The 16,075-nt window shown below is 52.0% G+C and overlaps 1 protein-coding gene across 5 annotated transcripts in view; it reads right to left on the bottom strand.

Annotated features, from left to right (window-relative positions):
- OSBP2 (oxysterol binding protein 2) overlaps positions 1 to 16,075 on the bottom strand; it is a 105,370-nt gene that overhangs the window by 54,493 nt on the left and 34,802 nt on the right. The window contains exon 1 of one of the 5 annotated variants that reach the window (XM_064726528.1): positions 1,614 to 1,891. The exons of the other annotated variants lie outside the window; for them this stretch is intronic. Coding sequence (XP_064582598.1) covers positions 1,614 to 1,692 — 79 coding nt within the window. The 5' untranslated portion in view covers positions 1,693 to 1,891. Of the gene's footprint in view, positions 1 to 1,613; positions 1,892 to 16,075 lie in introns of those variants that run through there. 5 annotated transcript variants of the gene reach the window in all.

Genomic DNA, 16,075 nt, shown 5'->3' with positions numbered 1-16,075 from the left:
GGGACAATCTGGATTTGATAAAAAAAGATTTTTTTTTTCTTTTTGGTCAGCTGAAGCTAGCTGTAAATCCTCAATTGCTTGAATTTTGATTTGACCTATTTGCATTCTTCCTTTCCTCGCCCTTTTCTGGGGGAAGGAAATTGCATTTAGATAAAGTAATTTATTGTGAAGTGATGCTTGAGAGCAGGATGGGACAACAAGAGGGAGGGGAGTGACAGAGGACCATGGGATCATGGCATGGGTTGGGTGGGAAGGGACATTAAAGCTCATCCAGTGCCACCCCTGCCACGGCAGGGACACCTCCCACTGTCCCAGGCTGCTCCAGCCCCAATGTCCAGCCTGGCCTTGGGCACTGCCAGGGATCCAGGATGGGCACCCTGTGCCAGGGCCTGCCCACCCTGCCAGGGAACAATTCCCCATTCCCAATATCCCATCCATCCCTGCCCTCTGTGTCCTGTCATCATCCCAAACTACATCAAAGCAGCAACATTTGGATTTGACCATCACAAGGGCCCAGGTGTGAATCACCACGTTCCTGCAGGCAGACCCCTGGAGCACAGCAGGGACAGAAATAAAAGAAATAAAACATGGGATGTGATGAGCTGCCAGTGCCCAGGACAGGGGAGCTGCCTCTGGTGTCCAAGGAGAGCAAAGAACATCCTGAAGTCCTCATTTCTCACCATCAGCCTTCACTGTCAGACACTGGACTTTGCTCAGCCCCTCCACTGATGAATCATGGAATGGGCTGGGTTGGGAATGACCATAAAGCCCACCCAGTGCCACCCCTGCCATGGCAGGGACACCTTCAGGGACACCTCCCACTGTCCCAGGCTGCTCCAACCTAGCCTGGAACACTTCCATGAATTGTCAGTGCTGCCATGAAGCAACACAGAAGTTGAACTGAAAGGCAGGACCCACCCCCAGCCTCTTCCTGCTTCATCCCACTGAGGAAAAAACACCAGAAAGGGGGTTTCTGTCCCAAAGCAGAGCAGATTTGGGCACAACATCCTTTATCCCATGAAGGACAGTGCTCCTGCACACCCAGCACTGGGAATCCCCTGGAATGACCCAGAGGGCAGGAACAGACAGGACATTTCAGTGCACACCTTAAACACAGCTCAGTGTTCCTGGAGAGCAGCTCTGCCCCTCAGCATGGCATGGGCAGGGAGCAGCACAGGACCAACATAACCACACTCTCATTCCATCTCAACTCAAAGGAATTTGGCTTAGAACTCAAAAAATACATCCTGACATCAAAAGGGACTGATTTACCCATGACAAACAGCCCAATACCCTGTGCAATTAAAGGTACCCGAATAGAACAAATTATCAGCAAATTTAGAGGGTTTTTTGAATTCAAACTGAGTTATTCTGGATTTTTCAAACACCTGATAAAGCAGGAGCTCCACACTTTGTCCATCTCCAACCAAACCCAGCGGGGCTGTAGCACAAGATGCCTGCAGGGCAGATCCCACACGTGCATTCCTAATATTTCTGGTATGGGGTTAAACACGTCCTCCCCAGCCCACCCCAGCAGAGCAGCCCCTCCATCGCTGCCCAGCAGAGCAGGGCAGCCCCAGGGATGCATCCAGGACGCCGGGAAGGCCACTAACCCTTGTGGAATTTATTCAGACAGCCGGCGTTGCAGAAGGAGCGCAGCGATCCTGTCTCCCAGCAGCCCCTACCCTTCATCCCCACCGCGGGATGGCTCTGCCGAGGCTGCCACGGCTCCTACATGGCTGCGAGCCTGGGGAGGCAGGAAAACCCCCAGGGATGGAGGGATGGCCCAGGGAAATGTCCTTATCCCAGTGCCACACTTCCCATCACCCATCCATCCATCCCCAGCACATGCCGCTAGCAGGGCACTACGGCTCCATCATCAAACAGCCTCGTACCAGCATGCACCACGGAGCAGCTCTTAACTCCATCCCTGCCGGAAAACAGCCTCAAAATGCCCAAAAAACCGGGAATGAGAGCGGCAGCAGCAGCCCCAGCCCCGGCAGGCTCGGCCGGGAGCGGCTCCGGAGCGGTGCCTGCGGATCCCCAGCCCCAAAGGCAGAGGGATGCTGCATTTTTGGGAAGGGAGGAGGAGATTTGGAGGCTTGTCCCTTTAAATGCTGCTGGAGGTTATTTTTAGGACATTGGCTTAAAATAAAGAGCAGAATTCCTTTATTTTTTTTATCAGAAAGTCCATGATCCATTTTAGTCACTCGGTCACATTTCACATCCCAAGAGCTCCCGAACGAACCCCAGAGGCTCCTCCAGCCCTGTCCTCCCTGAGATCCATTTTCTCACCCCTCCATTCCAAAACCACTGGATTTTCCCAGCTTTAACTTGCCCAGTCTCAAGGGAATGTGTAATTCTGGAGGGAAAATGCAGCAGAAATCCCAATATTAATCCCAATCCCAATCCCACTCCCTGCGTGCAGTGGGACCCAGAGCATGGAGTGGGAACTGGGAATCTCCAGGACCCACAGGGATTAACAGTTTGCATTTGATCATTTTTTCCCTCACTCCAGCTGGATTACAAGGATTTTACAGCAAGAAGGAAATGTTTGTATTCCAGCTTTTAGGTTGGAACCACTTTCTGAGGACACATTTAAATAGAGAGGAAGGGACTGTGCAAGAATTCCAGGTGGAAAAAGGAGAAATTCAGCCAGATCACACAATCTTTACTGTGTGCAGTCAAGCCAGGGAAACTAATGCTGGCAAGTGCACACACACACAAAGATTTCATTAAATTATTGGCATATTTATTGATGGTCTGGGTAAGAATCTGCAGTTCTTAAGGGGAAAATGACCACCACAAGAGACTGGATTTTAATTGGAGAGGAGAGGAAGGTCTGGATAGGATTTAGCTCAAAACAAGAATTTCCAGCTCTGAGATCAGATCCAAGGACCAGCTGGAGGCAGGATCTGGGTTTTGACACTGATACCAGAGTTAATACCTATCCAGGGTCATACAGACACACACACATTTATGTTCTGTATTATATCCTAATTCCCAATCCTGATCAGCAGGGATGGAGGAGTCACAGCTCCACTGGAAATCAAGGCAGGATCATGGAAAAAGAAACCTAAGATCCTCTCCATAAGCATCACATTCCCAAACTGACACAGCTCTGCATCTTTTCTGTCAGCTGCCCCCAGCCTCCTCCTGCCAATATTTAAGTCACAGCCCCAGCCACTCATCTGAGCATTTGGAAATCAGCCCTCAAGTTCCCTGTTCATCAACAGATTGCAGGTTTAGCCCTGCATTCAGCCCATTCTGCTGCAAATCCAGAGCTACCTGGGTCCCAGGAACAGCAGAAGGTGCCTGGGAAAGGCTCCCTGACTTCCCCTGGGAAAGTCAGGATGAGCTTCCTCCTTTCTTTCCAAGGGAAAGGCTGGAATTGTGATGTTACTTCTTGCTGAGCAACTGAAACTCAGGTGGGAAGAGGAGTGAGGGTGTGGAACACCCAGGGCTGATGAGGGGCCAGGGAAAGGCTGGGATAAACACCATGAATGAGGGGATCCAGGAGGAGACCGACCGACCATCCATCCATCCATCCATCCATCCATCCATCCATCCATCCATCCATCCATCCATCCATCCATCCATCCATCCCCTCACAGCACACACACACTCCCACACCACGGATCTCCCAGCAACACCAGATCGTTCATCTTCCAGAAACTGCATCAAATATAAAAAGCCATTTAAAAATGCGACTTCTACCTTCCAAATATTTTGCCTGGAAGAAGACAAGGTGGGTAGGTCAGAGGATAGCTGCAGTTTGGGTTTAGTCTGACTTCTTCTCCAAGCCTGATGAAATTCCAAAACAAACTGCAGAACTTCAAGAATTCTCTTTTCCCATTCCCGAGCATTCCCAACGACACTCCCAGCTGCACTCTTCAGCCTGATATCTCCTTTATCATTATCCAGTTAACCTTGAAAGCCTCCATAATCCCTAATTTTCTGCTATCTTTACAACTCTGCCACATCCACCTCCCAAACCCACTGATAAAAAAATCAGGTGATTGTTACAAAGCCCTGCCAGGATTAGTGGGACCAAACCACCTCCAACTCCAGCCCCTCCATTACAATCGATTGGAAATGCTTTATTTGGAGCAGTCACAATAAATTCTCCCTGGTCCAGAGGTTCCTTGGGGTGAAGGGACTTTAAATCCCATTTTATTCCAGCCTTATGGGGTTTCTCCAGCCTGACACAGGGCAGGGTGGGATGAAGGGCTGCCCCACACAGGGACCCTCTGGGGACCCCCACATAAGGGAACACCCCTCACTTTACCCGTTTATAATCAATCCAAGTGTCTCACCAGCCCCAGGGGCTCTCCCAAACACCTCAAACCCAGTGCAGACCCCAAAGGAGCCCGACCCACCCCTGCCCCACAGAGCTCAGCCCCAGGGCGGGTTCAGGGCAGTACATACTGCGTTTGCCACAGCACCTCTTCCTCATCCAGCGCTCGGGAGGGGCTGCAGGGACAGGAGCAGGGCCAGGGACAGGGCCAGGAGGCGCAGGAGCAGCCCTGGACGGCCCCGAGCCCGGCCCAGCCTTGCCCCGGGCTGCTCTCCGCAGGCTCCATATCCTCATCCCTTCCCCTCTCCGCAGCTCTCATTCCCCGCTCAGGGCTGCGAGTGCCTCCTCCTCCTCCTTCCCTTCCTCCTCCTCCTCCTCCTCCCTCTCCTCACCTCACCCACAGCAGCCGCGCTGCCCCAGCACATGGAGAACGGGCTCAGAATAAACAGACACTTGGGAAATTTCACCTTTCCAGTGGAAAAGCCCCAAACCAGCCCCTTTGGGGGTCTCTTCTGGGCAGAGCTGCATGTCAAGGGTGACACAGACATTCCTTGCCCAATTTCAAGTCCTTCCTTCAAATTTTATGGTGATAAAACCTCCTAAAAAAATTCTGGGGATTTGTGCCTGCACTGAGATACCTTATGATACACTGAGATACCTTATGATACACTAATGATGAGATATTAAACATAGTCATTTACTGTATATCATCCAATACTGTCTTGAAATACTCTTTCCAGTATTGCCTTGAAACACTCCTCCCATAAATGCCCAAACATTATAAAATAAAGCAGCTGTGCTGATTCCAGGCGTTCCTGCTTTGGGATTGTTGTGGTTTTTAAGCAGAGTTATTCTATTCCCAACCCTCAAATTATCTCCCTGCTCCAACTGCAGGGATTGTCTCTGCCCCCTGCAGACACAAAGGAGAAGTGGCCACTTCCCTCTGCAAAAACCTTCATTGTATTGGAAACACTCAACACATCTTCATCCTCTGCTGCTTTTGGGGCTTTTCATAAGATTTGATTATTTTCAGGGTTTTCTAGAGGGGTGGGTGTCCCTCACTCCCTAAATTCCTGCTGTCTGTTTAAAGTATGACGCCCAAAACCTTCCCACATAAATGCACACTCACAGGAGTGAAGTGAACATGTCTGAAATATCATAGAATCATGGTTTGGGGTGGGAAGGGACCTTAAAACTCATCCAGTGCCACCCCTGCCATGGCAGGGACACCTCCCACTGTCCCAGGCTGCTCCAGCCCCAATGTCCAGCCTGGCCTTGGGATCCAGGGGAATCCACAAACCCCTGTGCCAGGGCCTCTTCTCCCTTCCTGGTGTTCTCCTCCCTCCCAGGAAAAGCCAATCTCCCTGTGAGAAAACTTTTAGGACTTCCAAAAGGAAACAATTCAACTTTAAACCTTCTCTGGGCAAGGAGATAACACTGGATCTTCTCTTTTGCCCTGTGTGAATCAAAGAAAAGATTATTTATATTGTAAAAAGTAAAGGAAAAAACCTGTCAGCTATACTGGGGTGATTTTCCTCCCTGACTGAGAAGAGCTCCAGCCCCTGAACATCACCAGGAAACACCACAGCACATCCTGTGCAGCTCAAACCCATCTCCAGGCTGCACATCTCAACCCAGGGATGCCCAGAATCCAGAGTGCTCCAAGGCCAGCCACAAAGGAACAGCTCCCCAGAGGCTCTTCCACAGCTTTGCCCAGCAATTGGCTTTTTTTTAACACTTGTTCCTGACTCCATTTATTTTATTCCTCTCAAAAATGCTGCTGGAGTGCAAGGAACTCCCCCACCTGCCCCACCTTGGTGACACTGAATGCCATGGTGGGTTTGTGAGATATGGAAATCCTGGATTCTTCAGTCACACAATTCACCCTTGAAAAGGAGACCAGTGGAATAACCACAATATTCTTGTTTTAGTGTAAACAGGCAGCTGGAAGGTCTCACACGTGAGTTTTCCATCACACTCCAGCAGTTCTGCTCCCAGACTGGAAGAACTTGGTTCATTCCAGGGCTGGAGAGCAGAGGCAGAACCTGGAGGGAATTTGAGGTTTTTTTTACTCCTTTCCTTGTTTAAAGCCAGACATTCACCCCCAGCACATTTCTTCTGCACTGCCTACTGACCAGATGCCAAGGAGGGACAGGGAGCAGGAAAATGCTGCCCAGGGCAGAGAGGGGAAGGGAGGGATCACTTGACTTGAAGGAGAAGTGGCTTAGCTGGGATTTCAGAGCCAGTCCCACAGCAGGGACAGAAATCCACAGAGTCCATCAGGCTGCAGGAATTACACCCAGCCCCTTTCCACTGCTCCCCACGCAGCAGCCAGGTGAGTGAGAGCCCTGGGATGGCAGCACTGCCTGCCCCACCTGGCTGTGCACTGAACAGGCTGCACCCTCCAGCAGGGAATCCTGCCAGCAACAAGCACAGCCTGCACCAGCTCTGGGAAAGGGAGCACTGAGTGCAGCTCACACTCAGTGCTGGCAGCACTGCGAGCAGCAGCCTCCTCCCCACCACACAAACCAGGATCCCTGAGGCTGGAAAAACCCTCTCAGGCCACGGAGGCCCAGCTGTGCCCCATCCCAGCCCAGAGCTCTGAGTGCCACCTCCATGGAGTCCCAGCTGTGCCTCATCCCCAACCTGTCCCCAGCCCAGAGCTCTGAGTGCCACCTCCAGTCACTCCTTGGACACTCCAGGGATGGCGACTTCAAACCTCCCCGAGCAGCCCTGCCAGTGTTTAACAATGCTTTCCATGAAGGGAATTCTTCCTGATGTCCAGCCTGAACTTCCTTCTCACACACCAACCTCCATGGCTTTACATAGTAAAAAGTAGAGGGAAAACCTCCACCTGCAGCACCCAGGACTCTGTTTAAAAAGGATTAACAGCTTTTGTATCCCTCCATCCTCTCCCAAGTCAGTGTCAGCACCCTACACCATCCAAGGGTGTCGCAGACATCTTTTATGGAAAATCCTTTCCTTAGAATTTTTCCTCCTGAGAAGCTGAGAAGCCTCAGGAAAAAAATGTAAACAATGATTATCTGCTGCTGTGGAATGCAACAGGTGCATCTGGGATTGGCCCATGTGGTTGTTTCTAATTAACGGCCAATCACAGTCAGCTGGCTTGGACAGAGAGTCTGAGACACAAACCTTTATCATTCTTTCTATTCTATTCTTAGCTAAGCCTTCTGATGAAATCCTTTCTTCTATTCTTTTAGTATAGTTTTAATGTAATATATATCAATAAAAAATAAATCAGCCTTCTGAAACATGGAGTCAGATCCTCGTCTCTTCCCTCAACCTGAGACCCCTGTGAACACCGTCACAGGGTTCAGCCCTCCCTCCCTCCATCCTGTCAGGAGCTGAGGGATAACCCAGCGTGCCACTGTCACCACTGTGCTCCTAAATCCAACACCACCACACCCCTCAGGGAGGCTCTGGCAGCAGTTTAAGCTCTCACCAGCACATTTCAGGGAGAATCCCAAATTGGTGTTTATCATCTTGTCATGCTTTCAGCCCTCTTTGTTTTCCCTTCCCCTGCCCAGCTTTAACTATAAATGAATATTTGAGTTCCTCGTCAATGAGTTACTGCCAGAGGGAGAGCTGCTCCCTGAGGAGACTCATTTTAAATTGGAAACACTCCTTAGAGCTAAATTTTTAGTTGAAGCTACAAATCTAATAACTGAGGTCAAAACTCCCTGGTTATCCATCTGCAGGAGCAGCATGCCTGCCAACATGATGTTATTACAGCACCACAAGAAGTCATTTCCATGGGAAAAGGCAGCTCTGCTGCTGCATCCATCCTTCAGAAGTGGCTCTGCCCTCCATGCTGGGTTTGTGTTCCACTTCCAACACCTCCTGGGGGAGGCTAGAGCTGGATCCCTGCTCACACTTGTCCCAGGAGAGTTTCCTGCAGGACAGGCTGCTGAGCCCAGCCAGGGCACCAAATATCCCCAGCCCAGCAGGGCCAAGACCCCCAGCAGAACTCCCAGCAGAAGCTTCTGCTCTGCAGAAAAGATGAAGAGCAGAAACTCTGTTTTTTCTGTCAGCTGCCCCCAGCCTCCTCCTGCCAATATTTAAGTCACAGCCCCAGCCATTCATCTGAACATTTGGAAATCAGCCCTCAAGTTCCCTGTTCATCAACAGATTGCAGGTTTAGCCCTGCATTCAGCTCATTCTGCTGCAAATCCAGAGTTACCTGGGTCCCAGGAACAGCAGAAGGTGCCTGGGAAAGGCTCCCTGACTTCCCCTGGGAAAGTCAGGATGAGCTTTCTCCTTTCTTTCCAAGGGAAATGTGAAATTGTGATGTTACTTCTTGCTGAGCAACTGAAACTCAGGTGGGAAGAGGAGTGAGGGTGTGGAACACCCAGGGCTGATGAGGGGCCAGGGAAAGGCACAGGGAAATAAACCCAGTGAGAATGAGGGGATCCAGGAGGAGACCATCCATCATCCATCCATCCATCATCCATCCATCCATCCATCCATCCATCATCCATCCATCCATCCATCCATCCACCCATCCATCCATCCATCCATCCATCCATCCATCCATCCATCCCCTCACAGCACACACACATCCCACAACACACTCCCACACTCCCACATCGTGGATCTCCCAAAACACCAGATCATTCATCTTCCAGAAACTGCATCAAATATATGCCATGAATCCTATCCCACCCCTCAGCAATGGAGCCAATGGATGAGGCAACAGAGGTTTTCCTCAATAAAAATTTCCTCAAATAAAATAAAAAGCTGAGCAAAATAAAAGTGGAATTGTATCCTCAAGTTGATCTTCACTACCTAGAGTGACAATTTTAGCTTAAAAACTCCTAAAACTCCACAAGAATTCTGAATTCCCATGTGGATCTGGGGAAATGCCCGAGTGGAGCCTCTGCTGGGATCAGATTGCAGCACTGGGAGGAGCTGCAGGACGAGCAGAGGCACCACAAGGTGCCAGCACAGCCCAGCTGTGCCACTTCCAGCCGGGAATGTCGGGGCAGGGGGAGTTTGGGCTCCCCACGAGCTGGGAGCAGCCTGGGGCTGGGAAAGGGGCAGGAATCCAGGACAGAGGAGCAGCTCTTCCCCATGGAAAAGCAGCTCTCCTGCCCTACTGGAGTGCCCAAGCAAGGGCTGCCTGGCAAATCCCTCTTTTCCCAGACATCCATTAATGCCAGCTGCAAAGCAAGCACAGGCAGTAAATAACCTCCAAAGCCGGGCTCTCTGCAGGGCCAGGGCTTATGCAAGAGCTGGGAGAGCTGGAAGCACACGGAGCTCCACGGGCAGCCAGGAATGCAGGGCAGCAGCGAGCCAGGAGAGGGCAACCTGCTCCTGCTCATGGGATGGGAGCAGGGAGCAAACAGCTCCTGCAGAGAGCTCAGCAAGAAAGGGACCTGGGGCTGCTGTGACTGCGGCTGGACACGAACCCAGGTGTGCCCAGGTGTGCCCAGGTGTGCCAGAGTCCAAGGGCACCTGGGCTGTGTCACCCCGGGGTGGCAGCAGGAGCAGGGCAGCGCCCGTGCCCTGAGCTGGCACTGCTGGGGCACCTCCAGGGCTGGGGCAGCTCTGGGACCCTCCTGACAGGAGAGCCCTGGAGGGGCTGGAGCGTGTCCAGGGCAGGGAACGGAGCTGGGAAGGGGCTGGAGCCCCAGGAGAGGCTGAGGGAGCTGGGCAGGGGCTCAGCCTGGAGCAAAGGAGGCTCAGGGGGCCCTTGTGGCTCTGCACAGCTCCTGCCAGGAGGGGACAGCCGGGGGGTCGGGCTGTGCTCCAGGGAACAGGGACAGGAGCAGAGGGAACGGCCTCAGGCTGGGCCAGGGCAGGGGCAGGGTGGATATTAGGGAACATTTCCCCATGGAAATGGCTGTCCAGCCCTGGCACAGCTGCCCAGGGCAGTGCTGGAGTCCCCATCCCTGCAGGGATTTAACAGCTGTGTGGATGTGGCACTTGGGGATATGGGACAGTGGTGGCCTTGGCAGGGCTGGGGAACAGCGGGGTTTGGGTGATCTCTGAGGGCTTTCCCAACCTCCACAATTCTGTGATTCTGTGACTGCAGTGTGCTCAGATATCCCAAGTTCCTTGTGCAGAGGGACGTCAGAAATCCCAAGGGGATGGATGGATGGATGGATGGATGGATGGATGGATGGATGGATGGATGGATGGATGGATGGATGGATGGATGGATGGATGGATGGATGGATGGATGGATGGCACACATGGCTCTGCAGGTGCTCCCTCAAGCTCTCAGTCCCAGCAATTCCCTGTTACCTGAGTAACAAATGAACATCCACCCAAACTCCTTCATGCGCAGGGAGAGCCCTGAGGGACTCGCTGTGCCCTGCCAGGGCTGCACAGAGCTGTTGTATCCCACCACCAACCCAAATCCCATTTTCCTCTGTGGCCAGGAGCAGGAGCTGCTGGGCTTCATTAGACACAAACACCACGAGGTTTCCTGCCAGTCCCTCACTCCTCAGTGCCTGGCAGCCCTGCCACCCCCTCTGCCCCAGCCCAACCCTCCAGAGGTGCCTGCAGACCCACTGAAGGATCAGTTTGCACTCAGTGACTCATTTCTAATTAGCAAGGACTGTTATTGTTTCCAGAGTCCAAATCTGATTTACCTCCAAGAGCCTTTATCTGTGCCAGGTAAAGCAGAAAGCCCGTGGGAATCCTGAATGACTGACAGCAACAGTGAGATCCTGAACTGATTCCTGAGCTGGGAATCTCCCCCTTGCTGCTCCCAACTGTATGAAAATCCCTGTTGTGCTGCTAAATGTGGCATTAAAAACTACTTACAGCTGAAACTTGCCTTAAAAATCAGTAACCAGAGTCTGTTCCAGCACTGAGAGAAGAGATCAGGGCTCAAGAGCCAGGGTGAGCAAGGACCTGGCTTTGTCCCCTTCCTGCAGCTCCACTGCCATGAGGACAGCACATCCCTGTGCTGGAACTGTCCCTCCCATGGCAGGGACACCTTCCACCATCCCAGGGTGCTCCAAGCTCCATCCAATTCCTAATTCCCAATATCCCACCCATCCCTGCCCTCTGGCAGTGGGAGCCATTCCCTGTGTCTGTCCCTCCATCCCTTGTCCCCAGTCCCTCCCCATCCTTCCTGCAGGTTACCTTCAGCTACTCCCATCCTTTGGTTCTCCCAGGGGATAAAGTTTTGCTTTATCTCTGTGTCCAGCCCCTTTTCATGTGCCATTTTTCCAGAAAAATGAATCTTAGTTTGAGCATATAAATCCAATGCACGCTCCCATTTTAGACAGCACTAGAAGTGCTTGAAAGTTTTGACATTATTTTTAGCACAAATATTTTTGAAAGTCTTCCCAAGCTAAACCTGGTGTGTCACTGGTACTTAGGGAAACCACATTTTTTCGCCTGTTGTGAAAAATAACAAGTTTGTAGTATAGAAAAGTGTTTTCTTGCTCAAACACCAAAACCCTGTCACCAAGGGTGTCTTCTCTCCTGGTTCCCTGCCAGGCAAGCACTGTGCATTCCCTGGGATCTTGAAAATCCCCTTTCCTGCGTGGGTGCACGAGTGGGAAGGATGATCCTTGTTGTTCCTTCCCTGCTGCACTTGCTAACATGGACTGGGTTTGTCATTTTGGGAACTTTTCACTCTTCACTCAGGGCAGATGTTCCCTCCTTGTGGGCACTGGGAACGGGATCTCTGCCCTCTTGGATAAAGGTGTCCCTGCCTTGGCAGGGGTGGGACAAGCTGAGTTTAAGGTCCTTTCAACCCAAACCATTCCATGGTTCTGTGACCCTGCAAAGCTGTTCCAACCCCTTTGGCTGCAGTCAGAAAACCTCCTGCAATTCCCCAAGGGAAATAATCAGCCCTGAGTTCAGGTGAAATGTGGGCACAGCTGCCCAGGGATCACTGGTTTGGGCTTTGCAGCCTTGCCAAGTCACCTTGGGAAATTCTTTCCTCAAAAAGATGTGTGGAAGGGAGGAGATCGTGTGGAAGCAACAAAAAAGGCACTAGGAATGAGAGAAAGGAAACACAGACTAATAAACAGCTGGGAAACATGGAATGAGGGACATTCCCTCACTCAGGCCACACACTCACAATGTTTGTCCATGGCACAGGGGAAAGGGCCATAAATAATGAAATGAGGGGAAAAAAAAAACAGATTTAAAGAGACACAGGAGATGGGCATCGGAGAAACACAATCCAGCAGCAGAATCCACAGCATTTTTGGAAATAAGGATGGATTTGTGGTACCTACAAACATGGCACAGCAGAGACCATTCTACCCTGGTATTTATCACTTTATCAATTTATAACGAGGTTTTCCCTGCTATTTATCAACTCCAGGAGTAACATAACCCTCACCATAGGAATTTATCTCTCTCCCTCCCATTTTTGCTGGAGAGGAATCTGCTCTCCAGCTTGCCAAGGAGTGAACTGAGCCCTGTGTGTACAACAGGACACTTTAGCCCTGGGTTTTGCCCGCCCTCCCAGCTCCCAAAGGCAGGGCTGAGCAAGGGCCCAGAAGGATTTCTCCTCCCAGTGTTCCTGCACCAAACTCCTTCTGCAGCAGCTCAGCCAAAACAGGGCCTGTCCTTCACCACAGCTGTCCCAGGTCACCCTTGACACTGGCTGGGGTCTCTGTACAAATCACAAACGGGATGGGGCTGCTGTGGAACTGCCCTGAGCTGTTTTATTCTCCAGCATCAGTCTCATTCCATGGTTATGACAATGGGAAGAGGCCACCAGCTCACATCCCAGGCAGCAGACTAAGAATTTAATGTTACAACTCACTTCATAAGCTTTTTGACCAATCACACAAAGCAAAAGCACATTGACAGTATTTACACCTGTATAGTATATATTCTATATTGACAGTAGTTCTATCCAATCACCATAAGCACAGGTACCTTTGGTTAAACAATGTTTGCTTATTTTGAATACAATACTTACTTGTAAGCCTTAAAACACAATGCACAGAGCTCCATTTTTTATTAAGCTTCAACCTTCTTAATATCTTGCTAGATAAACTCTTCTGTAGCTTAGGAAGTTATTCTAGACCAGCATTAATACACAGACCATTGTTCTATTTGTCTTTGCTTTTCTACAGTTTAAATAATTTTTCTGCTGACCAATCTCATGGCTGCTGCTCAGCTCCAATCACAGTTCTGCTGTCTCTGAGGCCTGCCTTTTGCAGCTTTCCTAAAACCCTCTGATTTTGTGGATTCCCACAACCCTGGTGAGGAAAGAAGGGCCCTGGTGTGCCAGCAGAGCTCAGAGAATCGTGGAATCACTGAGGTTGGAAAAGCCCTCTGAGCTCCTCGAGTCCAGCTGTCCCCAGCACTGCCAAGGCCACCCACCCACACACCCAAGTGCCACATCCCCACTGCTGTTAAATCCCCCAGGAATGGGGACTCCACCATCTGGGCAGCCTGTTCCAAAGCCTGAGCAGCTTTTCCTGCAGGAATTTTCCCCAGTATCCAATGTAAACCTCCCCCAGAACCCTTGTGCTGCACATCCCACCCCCTCCTCCTGCAGGAGCATTTTCCCAGCTCTGGCGTGGGCACGGAGCCTCCTGCCCAGCCCAGCCCTGCTCCTGCTGTGCCAGCCCTCCCCAGAGCCTCCCCCTGCTCTGTCACGTTCCTGGGGTTATTACAGGGGGTTCCTGCTGCAGCCACACCTGGAACGCTGAAAACACAGGAGCCCAAAAACCTCCGCGGAGAAACTGCCCCAGGGCCTGGCTGGGCACACTGAGCTGAGTGCCAGCCCTGCCGAGGGACTGCAGGAGGGCAGGGCAGGCAGGGGGGATGTGCCCCTTGGGCAGGGTAAGAGCAGCACTGGAGCAGCAGGAGCTGAGACATCAATTCCCATCCCACTCCTCAATTACAGAATCCCACAACAGTTTGAATGGAAAGGGGACTCAAAGCTCATCCAGTTCCCCTGCCATGAGCAGTTTTCCCTGCTATTTGTCAACTCCAGGAGTAGCATAATCCTCACCATAGGAATTGATCCCTCTCCCTCCCATGTTTGCTGGAGAAGAATCTGCTCTCCAGCTTGCCAGGGAGTGAACTGAGACCTGTGAACACTTTAGCCCCTGGGTTTTGCCCACCCTCCCAGCTCCCACAGGCAGGACTGGGTGAAGTGGGAACTCAAAGCCCACCCAGTGCCACCCCTGCCATGGCAGGGACACCTCCCACTGTCCCAGGCTGCTCCCAGCCCCAATGTCCAGCCTGGCCTTGGGCACTGCCAGGGATCCAGGGGCAGCCACAGCTGTGCCAGGGCCTGCCCACCCTCACAGGGAACAATTCCTCATTCCCAATATCCCATCCATCCCTGCCCTCTGGCACTGGGAGCCATTCCCTGTATCCTGTCATAGAATCATGGAATAGTTCAGGTTGGTAAGAACCTTAAAGCTCATCCTGTTCCAGCCCCTGCCATGGGCAGGCACAGCTCCCACCGACCATGGGCACCAGGCAGAGCTGAGGAGCAGCCCCAGCTCTGCACTCGCTCTGGAGGATGAGGCAGGAGCAGCAGGAATGGCCTAAATACTGCTGGCTGCTCTGAGCCCCTGCTGGAATGTTTAATTCCTGCTGTTATGTAAGTACTGTTTTCTGGGTTCCTTGGCTGCCAGTGATTATCATGGATTACATCTGCACAACAACAGCAGTGGATGTGCTCTGGTACCTGGGATCAGGGAGAGCAGCAGCACAGCCAGGAGGGGAGCTCAGTCTGGGGCTGCTCATCCCCACATGCAAGTGGAGGGGAAAACAGCAGCAAGAGAATTAAAAACAGATTAGAAAAATAACAAGGCGGGGGAGGGAGGGGAGGGAAGTGGTTCCTGGCTTGTGAAATAGAAAAATCCAAAGATTCCTCCCATCCTCCTCGTGTTTGCAGCACCAGGCAGCAGCCAGGAGAAGGGAGCAGTTGGAGGCTGTGGAGATAAGAGAACCCTACACTGGTGTGGGGTGGGAAAGGACCTTAAAGCTCATCCATTCCCAACCCCTGCCATGGGCAGGGACACCTTTCATTATCCCAGGGTGCTCCAAGCTCCATCCAGCCTGGCCTTGGGCACTGCCAGGGATCCAGGGGCAGCCCCAGCTGCTCTGGGCACCCTGTGCCAGGGCCTGAGCACACATACAGGGAACAATTCCTTCCCAGGATCCCACCTAATCTGTCACTTTGTCCAAAGTCCCTCTCCCTGGCACAGTTCCCATGGATCCAGCCTGTCCAGACCCCTGTGCAAACCCTTCCTGCCCCCCAGCATCCCTGAGGCTGTGGCAGGAGGAGCTGAAGTGCTGCCTGCAGCTCCCTGGGGTGGCTCAGATGGACCAACCCATGAGGAGAATGGGGAGCCAGAGCATCCTGCCAGCTGCAGGAGGAGCACAAGTGAGAGCAGAAGACACTGAGAGGAGACAGGAATCATTAGGAATGGGAAATCCAAGCAAACAAGTCCATCAGCAGCACTGTCAGCTCTGTTTCCCACAGCAGCAGCTCCTGGCACGGTTACCACCAGCTGGCTGTCCTGGGGAAATCCAGACTCCAAGGATAAAAACACAATTAGAAGAGCAAGGTGACAGCCAGGCACGAGGGAAACAGCTCACAGAGATGGGAATCTCACAGGGAGGAGGGGAAAAGGGAATGCTGCTGTCCAAGAGCTGGGAATGGCTGGGCTGTTACAGCCACACATGAGCTGGGACAACAATGACAGAATTGTCCTGTCCTGCCACAAGCCAAGGCCACCTGGCCAGGAGCTTCTGTGAGGCCCTGGGGAGCAACAAGGGGACAATTCATGGCATGGGACAGGGAAGGTG

This window comes from Zonotrichia leucophrys, chromosome 15 (genome assembly GCF_028769735.1).
Source record: "Zonotrichia leucophrys gambelii isolate GWCS_2022_RI chromosome 15, RI_Zleu_2.0, whole genome shotgun sequence".
NCBI lineage: Eukaryota > Metazoa > Chordata > Aves > Passeriformes > Passerellidae > Zonotrichia > Zonotrichia leucophrys.
The sequence above is the reverse complement of the archived record's forward strand: the minus strand, read 5'-3'. Positions and strand labels throughout refer to the sequence as shown.